This window comes from Amphibalanus amphitrite, unplaced genomic scaffold, assembly GCF_019059575.1.
Source record: "Amphibalanus amphitrite isolate SeventyFive unplaced genomic scaffold, NRLGWU_Aamphi_draft 000741F_arrow, whole genome shotgun sequence".
Classification (NCBI taxonomy): Eukaryota; Metazoa; Arthropoda; class Thecostraca; order Balanomorpha; family Balanidae; genus Amphibalanus; species Amphibalanus amphitrite.
This window is the reverse complement of record NW_024882235.1, coordinates 210,001-225,966: the sequence shown is the minus strand read 5'-3', so window position 1 is coordinate 225,966 and position 15,966 is coordinate 210,001. Positions and strand designations below refer to the sequence as shown.

At 66.4% G+C, this 15,966-nt stretch overlaps 1 protein-coding gene across 3 annotated transcripts in view; it reads left to right on the top strand.

Annotated features, from left to right (window-relative positions):
* The window catches only part of LOC122365469 (serine/arginine repetitive matrix protein 2-like), a 126,757-nt gene that overhangs the window by 52,178 nt on the left and 58,613 nt on the right, over positions 1-15,966 (top strand). For 2 of the 3 annotated variants that reach the window (XM_043336707.1, XM_043336706.1), the window contains one exon: positions 8,971-9,792. In XM_043336707.1, the coding sequence (XP_043192642.1) occupies positions 8,971-9,792 (822 nt within the window). Of the gene's footprint in view, positions 1-3,522; positions 3,660-8,970; positions 9,793-15,966 lie in introns of those variants that run through there. The other variant, XM_043336708.1, reaches the window with a different exon arrangement.

Sequence of the window (15,966 nt, the reverse complement as noted above, 5' to 3'; positions counted from 1 at the left end):
GCACCGGGGCGGGGAGTTGCACTCTTGTCAGAAGGGTTTGGTGTCTCATCAGCTGGTGTACTCCGACGTACGACAACGACAAACGTCACGTGCCCAGCGGCAATCACGAGGGATTTAACTCGACCGTTGCCGGCGGCTATGATTCCGTAGTGTCACTCTGTGTAGTGAGAGCGAACGGCGACTGCGCGCTCGGTGAATGGCCTCACCGGGCGTCCCTACTCACGCCAGTCCGCACGCCGGTCGGACGCTCACGCCACGCCACCGCAGGCAACGCCGGCTGAGAATCTGCAACGTAACAGACGCTGCTCGGGGCTGACCGTCGCGTCGCCTCCGCTGCTGCTTCTGTCGCCGCCGCCGCCGTGCCGTGGAGCCGGGATCTGTGCTGTGGCAGTTTGTGGAACCGACTCGCACTCGCCGCCACCTCCGTGGCGGTCTTCTGTCACCGCGAGCCCTCCGTGGCCGTCTTTGGCCGCCGCTAATGAGGCCGTTGCATGCGCCCGGTGTTTCTGGTATGTGATGCCGTGCTGTGGACAGACGCGGACACAGGACAGTACACGTAGCCGGGCCGGTCGGCTGGTGAGGTGGTACACGGGTGAACTGAGGCCGGGCGCCCGGTGCGCTCTTTGTTCGTCGCGGCTCGGGTGCGGTGCGGTGTGCGGTTATTGGTTGGAGGGAAGGGTAGCGGGGGCAGGGGCGGGGGCGGGCGGCCGTCGTGACGACCTCCGCCGCCGGCCGACGGCGCCCTGACAGCGGGGCGGACACCCCGGCGCACAGCTGGCCAGCCCAGCAGGACAGGAGCAGGTGCCGCCGCCGCCGCCCGGGCAGGTCACCATCCATTGGCGCGGGGCGGGCCCTGTCCCCATGTCGGCCCATAGCCGGGCAGCCGAGCGACGGCCAGATCTCAGCCTGCATCAGCAATCTGCCCCTGGTGGGACCGCGCCTTCTAGTCGATTCTTTGTCTGTCGCATTTGAATTCCAGAAAGCCAGCATCTAAATATGTAGCCAGCCTTACCTGGGCACGGACTGAGGGATTACGGTGCCCCGCTACTGTCTATTTCACTATATCCAAACCGTAGGGCCTCCGAGCTCTGAGCTGTCACGGCGCGATCTGAGTCATAAACACCACTTCTTTCTCGGTACATACGAACGGTGAGAACCAGATAAGGTCTGTGCAGCGCCGTTCTGGTAGCGGCGACAGTCCGGTCGAGGTCGGGGCGCAGCTACCGGACACCCTATCCGCTCAGCCGAGCGGCCGGTCGGGAACGTTCCGAAAAAACTCCGCTCACGAGACAACGATCTGAATTCCAAGGTATGGATCGGATTACACTGCACCATAAAAACGGTCCTTATCAATTGAGGCCCTTTTCGGCCGGCCTGTGTCGCGCTGTCGGACATTTTTCCGAGCAACGCTACATGGGAGATTTGGGAAGAAACATGGCACGTGACATTTTCTGGCGGATTCCCGGCAAACTGCCATCGCTGGCCAATGGCCATATACACGGGCCGCTGCAGCCGGGGTCTGATGAGCCTGCATAGCAGCGGTCACGGCCGCTCGCGGCTGCACGGGCGGACGGGGCGATAGCGGCCGATTCGGTCCGCGTTCCCGGCGCGCCAGAGCCAGCGGCCCCGCGGGGGACTGAGAGACTGGGGGTGGGTGGAGACTGCCACTGGACTGCAGACTGCAGCTTTAGTCCGGTGCCGGACCTCTGCCGCACCGCCGTCACCGGCGTGCAGAAATATACCGACTGTCGAAAAGCATAAGTGCCTCCAGTCTATCATACCCATACACCAAAACGATGATCCACTGTTGACCCCGCTCTCTCTCTCCCATCACTGAGCCGACGTTGACCCAGAGTTGACCGAGGATGGCATGCCCTTCAACTCACTCGGCTCCGGCCAGGCGCGTCAGCCACGGCTTTATATGCTCGTGCGATGTCCCGGTCCGGCCAGCCGCCAGCGCTCAAACGCCAATCTGTGTATGCACGCTTCCATTGGGAACAACGTGCCATCTCAGGACCGGCAGCATCGGTGGAAGAACATGTCCGCGGTCACAGCCGGCCTACTCGGCGGCCGTGTAGGTCTCGGAAAGTGACGTGCCGTGGTGTCTGGGAATTGAGTGACGTCCCGGAGAGTGACGGCCGGCCTCACTCTCGGCGTCAGACTCTGGCCGCAGACACGAACCACACAGCCGGCGCAGACACGGACCACACCGGCCGCTTTGCAGCACAGGACGGCAGTTTTTCCCAGCGGCGGGTGGCCTGGCGCTCGAGCCGAGCTAGAAGGATAGCCGTGGGGATTTTATAGCGTGTATTTGGGACTGCGTTAGCTGAGCGGCTTAGGACGATATGATTGATTCGTGGCTCAAACGGTCGTGGTTGACGCTCGGCACGTCCAGTATGACCACAACTATGACCACTTCATCAAACTTCCGTCTTTTGTTCTGGCTTCCGATCATCTATCTATTCCTGATTACTCCAGGCTCCACCCCGATCACTTCTGACCAGCCCCCTACACCGGTCACTCTCGGTCACGTGACCGCCCTGCCCGCGGCCGCCAGAGCTGTTGTGGCCGTCTCCGGTTACGCAACTGACGCGCGTGAGTCACTCACGGCGCGGTACACGGGTGTGGACTGTGTAGACGGAGGCTGCACCCCGCGCCACTGAGTCATACGGCGCCGGAAGAACAGGAACCTCGGAACACCGCCGACCTCGGCTGGCGACGCACATCTGTTCACCGAGAGGGCAGGGGGGGGGGGGCGGCGACCTTGACCGGCTGTTTGTCGCGCCGGCCTGGAAACCGGAGCCGGCCGCTCCGGACAGAGTGGATGACCACCGGCCGACGGGAGGCCGCCGTCATCCGTCACCGCGCCGGCGTGTTTGGGTGGCCGAGAGGGGCCGTGACGTCACTCACAGGTGGCTTGCGTCACTGAAGGACGCTGACCGATCGCCGCCGTCACTGGACATTGTGGAGACATCGGCAGAGATCGCCGGCTGATCGCAGAGATCGCGGGGATGATTGGGCCCGCTGCGAGACACGCGAGCTCGGACGTGCCGCCGGTCGCACACGGGGGAAGGGGCGGCTGTGCGCGGCCGGTGTCAGCGAACCGGCGCGGCGGTTACCCCGGCCGGTGACCCGCCGGCCGTGCGCTGTGGTAACCGAGTCATGGGCGCGATAGGCGCGCTACCGACCGCCGGATGACGGCAGCGGGATTTCTGTGACGAAAACGGATCCATTGTGTGTCGCACGCAGCGAGGTCGACTCTGTAGACCTTCTGTGGCCTCCGATCTGATTCAGACCGTTCGGATAGGAGGACGTATACGAACATTCCCGCCCGGCCGTTGCGCGTACCTTCGCGCGGACGGTCCGGCTCGCCTCTAATGCCGGTGTTCACAGGGGCGCGATTCGCGTGCGCTGCCGCCGGCTGACGCTGGCCGGTGAGCCGTACGGCCGGCGCGGCGGCGGCGCCGAGGTGCGCCGGCTGCCGCTGCCGCCGCGCGCCGCTCCAGTCGAAGTCGCGTGAGCGCAGCGTGCTGACCGGGCGCCGCGCGCGTGTAGAAATTGGTGACAGCAAGGAGAGCGCAGTGACCGCCGTGGTAACCTCAGGGGTCATGCGAGACCATGCAGCGTCTGTGGAAGTCTGAGGTGACGCTCTGGATTGGGTACGTATGTTCGACTGAGGCCGGCAGCGCGTGGCGTGTCTGTGGCCGCACCCTCGCCGGTTCGCGGCTCCGTCCCGGGGTCAGCCCATTGTCTGGGAGCGTTACCCAGGGATTTCGGGGATCTCAGGTGGAATGTGGCGCCTGTTGAGAGCGTTATTATGCGAGTAACCTCACCTGCCGTGGTCGTGTATACATTGTGGTCTACCAGACGAGTATCCGAATAACTCGCGGGATTAGCACATGTAATGCCATGCTATATAACTTTTAGCAAGTACAATTTCAGTGTTAGTACGATGGCTTGCATGCTCTGACGCCCCCGTAATCTCGCTTGTCCCCTTCACTTTCTGATGCTTTCTCCTTCGTTTGCCGCCGCCATATTTGCGATGGGTCTCCGATTCGTTCGCGCTGTACCTACCGGCGGTGGCCGCCATATCGATGACAATAATCTGTTTTTAATTGAATCGCGCAGCGGCCCGTGAAACATATTGTCCGATAGGCCCTCGGGTCGGCGCCAATCGCGCGCTGATCTCGTTTCACAATGCGGTAATCGATTTGAAATCGGCTCGGGCGGCACTGTGTCGGGTATATGTCGGACAGGGATCAGAGGGCTTAGAGGGGCGGCTGTTAGGATTCGTTGGGTTGGCCGGTGGGGGTTGGCCAAGGGTTCGGGTCGGGCCGGCCTGCTATCCCCCGCCGGTCTGTTTCATCCCAATACCCCGTCCGTCCCAGCCGCTCGACTCAGCTCCCGTTGGTCCAGTGCGGTCCACCCCGTTCGGTCCAGCCCTCCCTGGTCCGGCGTGGTCCACTGCTCTGGTCCGGTCCGTGGCGTGTGTGCCGGCTGTGCCGCTCCCACCCTGCTCGGAGTTCACACTCGGCCGCCGCCTGCCGAGGTCGGATTTCCCTCGCCGCTCGGTAGGATAATGCACTGGAAGGACACGGCGTGGCCGGCGGTCGGCCTTCCATTCGGTGTGAACTGTGAACGGCACGGCGGCTGTTTTGTCCTCGCCCGTCGGCCGCTGGAAAAGTGCACCGATGCACCGATAGCGGCCCAGGACGGCACAGCAGTTGCGTGCTGCCCCATCTACATGGTTCTGTGGAAGCCTCGGCGTCGGCTAAACCGGTCGGCCGTTCGCCGGCCCTGCCATGAACGGAGCCCGGTTACCATGTGTGTTCGTCCTCGGCTGCTTTCTACTGGCTGCAGTTTAGACTTTAGTTATGATGCAGCCTTCCGGTAGACCACCCAGGTAGCTGAGCTTTCATGGGCCATGGCATGCTCGGCATGACCCACACCTTGATACGTCCATATAGCCGGCCATTTCGGCCGCGGCATTCCGGCACGGCAATTGAGTGGACCACAACAGTGCCCTCAGCTGTCAGGGTCCTCATGACCGGCCGGCCACCCAGGCGGCGACGGACCGACACCGGCTGGCCGGCACAGGGCGTGATATCAGCTTCCACCGTGCGTCAGCGCGCCTGTGCCGCCTGCACGGCACGGCACGGCACTGCACGGCGCCCTTGAGCGCCGGTCATCCGACCTCCGGCGGCCCGCGGCGACCGGGCGAGGAATGCGTGCCCCCCCCCCCCCTCCCCCGACCGGCGGCGGCCGGTGGGTCCCGGCGGCGCCGGATGTGCGCCAGCGGCGTCATCCGGCCGTCATCCGGCCGTCATCCGGCCGTCATCCGGCCGCCATCGGCCGCCTCCGCCGGCGAAACCCCGCCCGTGCACTCGGAAGTACGCCATGGCACCCACCGACCGGGGGCCATCGGAAGGGGCCGTAATTAAATGGCGTCTCCATAACCAACTCCGCTCCCACAGGGTCAGCGAAAGGATTGCCCTCTAATTCCATCGCGGAAAAACAGGAACTCCAGCCAGGATATACGGGCGTATTTGGTAATGGAATCCAACTCCATGTAACAAGTTGTGCCAAACCTTGGGCTGGGCGAATAGCTCTGTTATCGTCTCATCCAAACCGGGCGCAACCGACCGTAGGCCTGGAAAAATCCAAACGATTGGCTGCTTGTCGGCCGGTTAAGGCAGCTTTCATCAGTGATACGATGACGTGATGCGGTGGCTGGCCTTGGCTGGCGCGTCCGAACAGACGGGCGACTTTTACCCGGGCCGGCGGCGCTGTCGCACCCGTCAGTGTGTGTTCCGTGTCGGCGATCGGAGGGGCGTCTCCCGCGGATTACGGCCGTTACGGCTGTCTGACCTGCACGCCGTCCGAGAGAGTTGTGAACTCTGAAGGCCATACCCCGCTGGGGTCGAACGGGGCACATCTGGAGCGAGGAACGCTACTTATCGGCCCAAGGATGACCTTAGAATAGTGACCTGACCCAAGCCAGGCTTAAAATGGTGAAACGTTGCGCATTTGGTTTGATTTAAAAGTTTCGCTTTCATATGGTTGCTGCAGTTTTCTCCCGCTGTCGGCTGTGCCGTTTCAGCTCACCATTTCCTCGGACGCGTCAGTTTGGCTGTGTATGTAGATGTCGGGACCGGTGGGCGTTGGCCGGCGGAGCCGCGGTACGTCAGACGGTACAGGCCCCCGGGGACGCCGCCGGTCGGTCCGGTACACCTCCCCGGAGACGCCGCCGGTCCGGTGCACTTCTCTAGGGACTCCGCTGGTCGGTCGGGCCAGGCAGTTATACCCGGAAGGTGCACCGGGCCGGCGCCAGTGCCGACCGCGGCCGCCGCTGGGCCGGGTCATAAACGGCCGTGCACGGGAGGTGCGCCCCGGGAGAGTCTGGCCGGCCGGTCGGCCTCCTCTCCGCCCGCCGTAAACCAGCCGAGAGGTGCAGCGCCGCTCGCTGCCGCCGCGCCATGACCGTCTACATCTGCGGCTCAGCCGTCATTAGCGAACCTCCCCGCTAAGTCTCCGTGATGCTGGATTTGGCGCCCCTATGATCCAATCTTCTATTATTAGATGTTGACGGCAAGCGGCGCGGATCTGAGCTACAGAATCTGTCCCGATATTGTTGATATTTGCCGCGTCCAAACGGGTTTCGTTGAGACCAGTGCCGGTGCCGCCGTTTGGGGGAGGCTGGTGCCGTCTGCAACTGACCTTCAGAGGTCGGCACTGCCGTCAGCAGCGGCGCAGACTCAGCAGTCAGCAGCCAGTGGTCAGCGGCCAGGAGCGGTCGGTCGGGGGCGTCCCGTCACGACCGACCACGGCCGCTCGTCACGGACCGCCTCCATCCCGGAGCGGTCTCACGAGCCGCGCGGCCGCTGTCGAAGGAGGTGACAGCCGCGAGAGACCCAGTCGCCCGTCTTATTGTCCTATTGTTGCTGAGAAGCGGAGGTGCGGCGGTGGCAGACGGGCCGCTGTGAGTTGGCTCCGGTCGGCCACGGCCGGCTGGGTGGGTGTGATGTTCTCCAGCAGCCTCCATCGGCCGGTTAGCAGCTGCCGCGGGCTGCGTCTGAGGTCACGAGCCGCGTCAGATCCGAGGACCCGCCCACCCTCCCCCCCCGGGCCGAGGGCCGCGCCTAAGGTCCGAGGACCGGCGGGAGACCATCGCGCCGCGACGAACCGGGCGGCTTCCTCGCGACGAACCGGGCGGCTTCCTCGCGACGCGGCCAAATGAAGCCGCTCTGCTTCTCAAATGGCAAGCGGCGATCATTTTTCAGCCTTTGTCAGATTTTGTGCGAAATAAGAAAGGGGGCCAGGTTAGTTCGAATGCGGATTCCGCTCGGTCGGAATCTGTGCCGCCATGGACCGACAGCCTTAATTGTACGGTGACTGCACGAACGCTCTGTCCCAAACACGAGAACCGCCGGACAGGCCGGCACGATAGGCGCATTGCAAAGCCGGCCACTTTCCAGCGCTCCTTGTAAAATGGAATGTTGACATCGCGTCTCGGGAATGTCGGCGCTGATCCGGCCGCGCTGCTGCACGGTAGTGTATGGTAATCGCGCTTTGTTCGGCGGGCGCCGGGAGGCGGGCTCAGTGTGCACCGGGCCTGCGGCTCTTTACAGCTTGTTTGCCTTGCTGTTCCAAACGAGCATGACCGTCGGAGCAAGGCCACCGCGATTGTCATCTTTATCGCCGCGATGGGCCGGCGATAGGGCGGCGACACGCCGGTCCACCTGCAGCGGATCGATCATGGCCACCGGCCGGCCGATCGGCACTGGTCGCTGCTGACGTCACCGCGCGCCTCCCCCGGAGCTCCGGACGGACGGGGAGCTGAACCGGACCGGCTCCGGACGGACGGGGAGCTGAACCGGACCGGCTCCGTACGGACGGGGAGCTGCTCCGGACCGGCTCCGGACGGACTGAACCGGACCGGCTCCGTACGGACGGGGAGCTGCTCCGGACCGGCTCCGGACGGACTGAACCGGACCGGCTCCGTACGGACGGGGAGCTGCTCCGGACCGGCTCCGGACGGAGCTGAACCGGACCGGCTCCGGACGGACGGGGAGCTGAACCGGACCGGCTCCGGACGGACTGAACCGGACCGGCTCCGTACGGACGGGGAGCTGAACCGGACCGGCTCCGTACGGACGGGGAGCTGAACCGGACCGGCTCCGGACGGACTGAACCGGACCGGCTCCGTACGGACGGGGAGCTGAACCGGACCGGCTCCGTACGGACGGGGAGCTGCTCCGGACCGGCTCCGGACGGACGGGGAGCTGAACCGGACCGGCTCCGGATGGACGGGGAGCTGAACCGGCCGCAGGACATGCTGACTGCTGCATGTGATGTGCCTGCCCCACGGAGGTATTGTTTAGTGCTCACCCGGGGTCACTGCAGCCTCTGCCGGGGTACACCGACCCACCTGGGCGGTTGGAACCTCTATCGGGGCTGTCCAGCACACCTGGGCGGCTGCAGCCTCTGCCGGGTTGTCCTGCCCACCTGGGCGGCTGCAGCCTCAGCTGGGGTGTCGGTGGACCCCGCGTCTGACCGTGGGCGGAACAGGCGGCATGTGCTGACCTTGCCGGCCCGATTTCCCGTGTCGGCGCTAATGGCCATATCCCATTCGGCGCCGGCGTGTGTTCGCTGACCGTGGGTGGCGCCGGCGGCGTCAGCACTCGCTCCCGAGAACCGCACCCCGGCACACCGTGACTTATCGCCTCCTCCGTGACGGAGGGCCGGCGGCACAGCGGCGTGCTCTCCCGGGCTCCCTCCGTGGGAGGACCTCTGACCGTCCTTCGTGAACCCTAAACCACCCCTCCTCGTGACTGCACAGCCGACACGGCCTACACAGCAGATACAGCAGATACAGCCACTGGCCCTGACGCAACACGAACATTTCACGGAACGTGTCCGCGCCGAGTGACCCGTCCGCCGTCTCTGACCGCTTATCTTCTCTCTCCACAGGGGCTCGCAGGACCTGCAGCAGCCGTGTGAGGTGGTGGACGACGAGGTGGCCGAGCCTGTGACCGAGGTCAGTCCCAGCCGCCGGCGGCCGCCGCAGCGGCGCGAGTCCACCAAACTGCAGTCGGCCACCAAATTTCTGCGGGCCCTGCGCGCCGGCAAGGGCGACGTGGCCGGCGATGGCGCGTCCCCTCCGGACCGCTCCAACCCGCACTATCACAGCGAGGGCAAGGCGAACCGGCGGCGCGCCAAACAGGCCAAGGCGCGCGCCGAGCAGACGGAGCGCTCGCACAGCTTCCATGACAAGGTCAGCAAGCGCAGCGTCGCGTCGGACGACGCGCGGCGGCGCGACAGCCTCGACAGCGACGCGCTGCCGACGGACCTGAGCGGTGACCCGCCGCCGACCTACGAGAACGTCGTCAACGGCTCCGGCGGCGGCGGCGGCGGCGTCATCACGGCCAGCGGCAGCGGGGGCCGGGACGAGCCCGGCCGGCCCCTGCAGCGGGATAAGGAGCGTCGCTCGGCGCGCAAACTCACCAAGGACTCGGGCTACGAGACGTCGCCCTACTCGGAGGCCGACTACGCCAGCCTGTCGCTGCGCAGTGAGAGCGCCGAGACGCTGACGGAGCGTCGGGCGGAGCCGCCCGGCCGGCCGGCGCTGCAGCAGTACCTCACCGAGGAGTACCTGATCGGCGTGGACACCAGCCGGCTGGGCGGCGAGCCGGCGCGGCGCGCCTCCGTCTCCGAGGCCTCTGAGCCAGGCTCTGTCCACTCCGGCAGCACCCTGGTGCCGGAGCGGAGCGGCGACGACGGCCGGTCCAGCAGGTGGGTTCCGCGGGGTCATGTCAGGTCACGGAGGGGTCATGTCAGGTCACGGAGGGGCCATGTCAGGTCACAGAGGGTCTCTGAGGGTCCCTGGGTCTCCCTAAAAGGAGCGTGGTCATTGTCTGCCCCCTGTTGTGTCTGAGTGTTAAAGGCGTGTGCTTTACGTGGCGTTTATGTCTGTGCGTGTGGGTGTGAATGTGACTAGACCTGACCAGCACTAACCAGGCCAGAATCGTAACACTTGACCGGTCCTTTAGCGTCTCTCGGCCGGGCGCCGCCCCTCCCACCGCTGTAGGCTCCGCCGGTAGAGCGCCCCTACTGTTTGTCTTTGTGGGCCGCACCCGGACAGAGCGGCCGCTATGCTAATTCGGTGATTTCATACGCCGCCCGTGGCCGCCTGATAGCGCCGGCCGCGCTCGCGTGGAGTTTTTTTTTTGTGACGCGGCCATGCTCACTCGCCGATGTGAGCGGACCGGCCGGCCGGACTGCGGGAGGCGTCACCAAACGCCACCAGTTGACATCACGCGGCGGGGGCACGTGACTCGTGAGGCTCGTGAGGTTCGTGAGCTCCGGGAGATTCGGTAAGGGACGGCCGTCCACGCCCCCCGGTGACCTCCGCCAGGGTCGCTGCGCTGCGCCGCAGAGGCGGCCAGGGGCTGTCCCGGAGGGCACAGGCAGTGCCGGGCCTCAGCCGGGTCAGAGTGGACCAAACTGTGGTGGGGGAGGAACCGGACGGCCACGCCGCGCCACGGCCGCTCCCATGTCCAAATTAACGGCGGCCCGCGGCCGTCACGACCTGGCCGGCGCTCCGTGTGAATGGCCTCTGCAGAGCACTGCCATCTGTCGGCCGGCCGGGGAGGCTGCGCTTCTCGCTGCCGCCGCCGCCATGGCGGGCCCATTTCACGGCCGGTCGGTGTGTCGTAATAGGGTGTGTTCCAGCCGGTGATTCACGCACCTGATGAGCAGAACGCATGACGCCCGCGGTGCGCCGGCGGCAGGCCGGACGTCGGGGAGCACCCTGGCTCGCCGGCCGGTCCGCCCCCGCCCCCGGCCGGCCCCGGCTGATCGGTCGGTCCGCCGGCTCGTCAGTCACTGGGCCGGCTGCCGGGAGGCCGCGGTTTCCCGTGTGAGTCAGTCCGCTGCTCACACATACACACCGGCTCCGAGTCTCTGAATCACCGGCCTGGCCTCGGCGTCGGAAACACGGCCAGGGTTTCCGCCGGCCGGCGGCCCGTTATGGCGCGGCATTAGCGCCAGCGAGCCGCCGCGGCGCGCGGTTTTCCTCCTTTTCCCGGCCCGCCGCCGAGTTCCAGAAATGTCGCCCGCCGGCCGGAGTGGAGGAGGACCCCGCCGGGCTGGAATGTCGCCTGATTGTCCCCGCGTGCGGCGCGCGGTCGTAAACAATACCGTTTCGGACAATATCGGGTCAGCGGGACCACCCGGCTCGGCTGCCTTTGCGGAGAGAGCTGGGGCGCCTCTGATGTGGCGCTCTGTCTCAGCTGATCGTTTCACAGGATGTCGGCTCCGGCGACCTGCATCAGCGCCGCTCGGTGTGTGATACGGACACGCGTGATCCGGGCAGTGGAGCATTTAGTCCGCCCCGCGGCGGCCGGTGGCGCGTGACAACTGGTGCAGCGCGAGCGGCGTGTCGGCGCATACGGCGCCTATTCCGGCGCGGCGTGCGGCTATTCTAACGCACAGTCCATCTGCGCCGAGCGCAGCGCCGCCTGAGACCGTATGCGTGACGGGACGCCTGTCGAACGGCGGCTCTGGACAGATCCGGAGCATCTGCGGCGATCGGCGCGCGATCGGCGCGGCTCGGCCGGCCCACTTCGGGCGCGCCGCGCGCCGCCCGGTGCCCTATGGCCGTGTACCGCGCTCAGTAATGGTGGTAATTGCGCGCACGTCCCGGCCGACACTGGGTCAGGTGCGGCTCTGCGCGGGCCGGCCGCGCACCGTTACCGGTGGAGGAGGAGCGGCCTTCACTCACCGCCCGCCGGCCGGCGTACAAAGGCGGCCGTACGAGATCGATCAACGCCGCACAATGGAGACACGTGCGCGGCCCGGCCCGGCGCGGCACAGTTCGGCAGGCACGGCTCGGACTCCGGGCCGGACCGACAACACGCGGGTATCGGCACATGGTACGTTGCGGGACGCTCCGGTCATGCCGCCCAACTCCGGGTCAGACTGTGGATCTGTGACCCGGACCGCAGTTCGCCAGGTCACCGCCAGGCGGCTTTGTACACGTCTGTACTCGGCTGCCCGAGCGATGCTCGCCTGTGCTACGTCAGCGGCTGATACCGAGGACCGCCTGGGGAGAGCGCTATGAATCGGCCGCGCCCTCTGCTCGGCAGACGATCGGCGCCGCTGAGCTCCGCTCTGCGGCCGGTCAGGTCCGCCGACCCCGGGTCAGCCGCACCCGGCGCACGTGAGGCGGCGGCTGACCGGACTGCCGAGTCGGCACCGTTGGCTGGCGGCGCTGGACAACACCGTCAATGGAGGGCGCTCAGCGGCGCCGGCGAAAGCGGCTGCCTCTGTCCGGCGTCAGCAGAGTGGTGCCGTCTTTCAGCGGCGGCGCGCGGCGTGAAATACATTCTGCCGACGCCATCAAACTGTTCCCGCCCGGTGAGCGTCACGGAGCCTCCATCAGCGGATTGCCTCCATGTCGTGTCCGCCGGAGGAGGTCATCGGCCCCGAGCACTTACGCAGCCCGGCCGCGCTCCGAGCGTGTGTGCGTGAACGCACGCGGACGTGTGAAGTGCGCTGCTCGTGCGGTGCCGTTTTATCCGCGTCTCATCTGGTGGGACGTATCGGTAAGCCTCTTAGAGAGGCGACGCGCTGTTACTGCGGCGGCCGCCTCAGAGGCGCCGCAATTACTCTGGTCGGCGGTAAGCCGCGATTGGTACCATTGTCGGTAAATGTGGAGCGGCGCTAACAGAAGGCCCATGACCGGACGCGGTCGGGACCGGCCACCTGAGCTGGCGCGGACCAGACTGCCGTGTAATGCTCCCGAGACACGGCAGCACTGGTGCTATGGTCGAGGTATGCTTAGGACAGGCCAGTGTCGGGCGGTGCCTGATCCGGCGATGGATGGCCGCGGCTGCAGAGGGCCGCGTCGGACCGACTCGGACCCGCCGACCGGGTGTCCGAGCCGCCGGCTCTCCAGCCAGCTCCGCCGCCGGCCGTCTGCAGTCTGCAGACGGCGGCGGCGGATTGCAAATGAGCGCTCCGTGCCGGGTTTATACGGCGCGCTGCCGGCTCGGGAGGCGGGCAGGTGCGCCCCAGAGCGTCTCAATGGCCACGGGTCAACGAACGACCCCGGCCGCCGGCGCCGCCTCCGCTGCCGTGTCGTCCCAGTCCGTGTGACATGTGCTGTGTCATACCCTCCCACCAGCACGCCCTCCGCCTCCCGAGCCCGGAGATTTTCCACCAGTCGAGAGCTCCGGCGCAGGGTCGAGGCTGTTCCGGATCGCGGCCGCATTGGGGAGAAGTTATGTCCAGAGCGGGCCGATCGGGGTTTGTTGTGGCGCGGCACTCGGCCTTTTGGCCGCGTGTTTTATGTTTGTTTGTTTACCAATCAGAGGGCTGTAAACCGAGCCGCATCAGGCGCGGCCGGCACCTCGGGCCGATGGATATGCTAACGCGGTTTCTCCGGGACCGTTTAGGGCTCGGGACGGGTCTGAGCGCGGTATGCGCTGATGAGCCGTTCGGCTCAGAAATGCCGGGAAGCCGAGCACACGGCGGTCTGTACCAGGATCCTCACGGTCGGGACGAGCCGAACATCTCGAGCACGGAGTCGGGGAGAGGAGTGAGCCGGTCCGGAGGGATTTCCGGGTGTTCTGCCGAGAGGAGCAGCGCCGGCCGCCGTGGACGAACCGCTCCCTAATGCCGAGAGATTACCAGAGGGAGGCCCGCCGACGGCCGGCGGACGGCGGCTGCCGGCGGGTGCGGCTCCTCCTCCTCCTCTGCCGGCCGACGGGGTGACCTTGGCGGGGTAGCCGACCGACCCGCGCCGGCCGCCGGTGACCCGGGAGTGGCCCGGCGGCAGACGTCGGTCTGCCCCTCTCTGGGCCGGGTCAGCCCGCCGTGGACGTGGTTAGCGTTCGATCAGCTCCACCGGCCGCTCTAACAGTGGGTTATGAATGATCGTGCGGCGTGGCCCACAGCCATGAGAGGAGCGGGACGCCGCCGGGCCAACCCATTCTCAGATGCAGCTCGTGTCGCCGCTCCGCCCCGAAGCCGCGGCGCGCTGCCTTCTGCGGCAGGTCAGCGGCGCGGGCGGGCGGGCAGCGTCCGGACAGACTGCCACCTCCGCCCGGCGCCCGCCCGCCGCCGCGCCGGCGCGGCTGTTACCGGGCGTCAGGTGTTGCAGAGCATGCAGTGCAGCGCGGCGTGGCTGGCACACCGTTACTCCTGGCGAAATTAATCGCCTCCCCGCGCAGCGCCGGCCAGGATTTAGACGTCTGGCGCGCGGCGGTGGACGCTGTGGGCGCAGCGGGCGGCCATGTCCCGCCGGGGGTGTCCGCGGCCGGCGCCTCGGCTCGGAGTGGCCGGGCACGACAGGTCATCGCGCCCATCGATATCCAGTGGGAGTCTGGCCGGCCGCCAAAGGTCGCCGGCGATGTATCGGCGGCGTCCGCGGGTCTGCCGGGCCGGCCTGCGGTCGGAGCCGGATGCAGATGTCTAATTGGAAGTGGCGCGAGGCCGCGATTGCGATCGGCTCTGGCGGCCGCTCGGGCTGGCTGGCTGGTCGGGCGTCTGGCTGACTAACTGGCCGGTCCGCCTGCTCGGCCCGCCGCCGGTGCAGAGGCTGTTGACCGTCTGCCCGCCGGCCGGTCGGCGAGCTGCACGTCATGACCGGTGTGTTCGATCTCAGAGGCCGGACCGGGACCAGCCTCTGCCTCCCGTCCGGTCCGTTCGTCGGCCGACCAGCCAGCCGCCCTCTGAAGGCCGGCGGAGCGCCGCAGTGACACAGCCTCCGCTTTATGGTAGCAGGAGCCGCCCGCCGCCGAACCACGATATACGACCGCTTCTGTTTGAATCGGACTCACCCGGAACCGTTAAATCGCCGTGTTTGACACTCCAAGGCTGCATTCCGCGCCACATCTGTACGTTTCAAGGAGAGAGCGCTGCAGGCCACGCGCGGACCACCTGTGCGCCAGCCGCCGCGCCCCGGCAGTAACGAGTCTGTCCGAGCCGTGCACGCTCTCTCAGTCTGCCCAGATCTGTGCACTCGGAGCCGATTACCAGCCACCAAGGAAAAGTCGACAACCGTGGCTAATTTCACGGCTAGCGTAACGGCACCGGACGCCGGAGTGTTTCCCGTCTCCGGCGGCAGGACCACTTTCCGATGTGGTCGGCGCTGTGTCGAGATCCCTGGCCACGATCTGATCCGATCAGCCGGTCGGTGATCCGCAGATCTCCGCCGGCCGCGCACTGAGAGCCGCGTGTACCGTACCGGGCCGGAACTGAACGAAACGGTCTGCCGCGGCACGGCAGTCGGGCGGGCACAAAACGACTGGGAAACGTGGTCCTGGGATTCGGATGGGTCGGGTACCGATTCATCTTCTCATAGGGAGCAATGCGCGAGTTGGACCGGTGAAGGGAAACTGAAAGTCTATTGATCGGTTCCTCCGATAGCAACCTGTCCTATTGCGGTGTGACCTGTTTCCCTCTGCGGCAGCGTGTATTCCTGTGGGCTGGGAGGCGCTCCCTGGGCTCCAGAGCTCAAGCTGATGTACCGGGCTGATACATGCCTCTGATTTACTATTCTTAAAATCCAGAGGTCTCAGAATCTTAGAATCTCTGGGTCCGCGAGTCCCAGAGCCGAAAGGATTGTAGTGCAGACCGCAAACTTGAGACGTCTGAGCGCTGGAATGTGTGACGCTGGCCGCTGCGCGCTGGCATCTGAGACGGGCTGAGCTCGGCCGCTGCGGGCCGCGCTGCGCTGAGCCGATACGGCAGGATCTGGGGAGCAGCTGGGAACGGAGGCGGCTGAGCTGGTCTAGGAGCTGGCCGCCGTGAGAAGCTGCCGCACCGTTAGCGTTCTGCAGCCGCCGCCGTCGCCATGAGAGGCGCCTAATCGCCCCCTGGGCCGCGGCGGATCGCCGGCCGTGGCGCGCGGATGACGGACGCGCCGCGCGCCGCTGGTGCTGACGGCGCTCTCACGCGAGC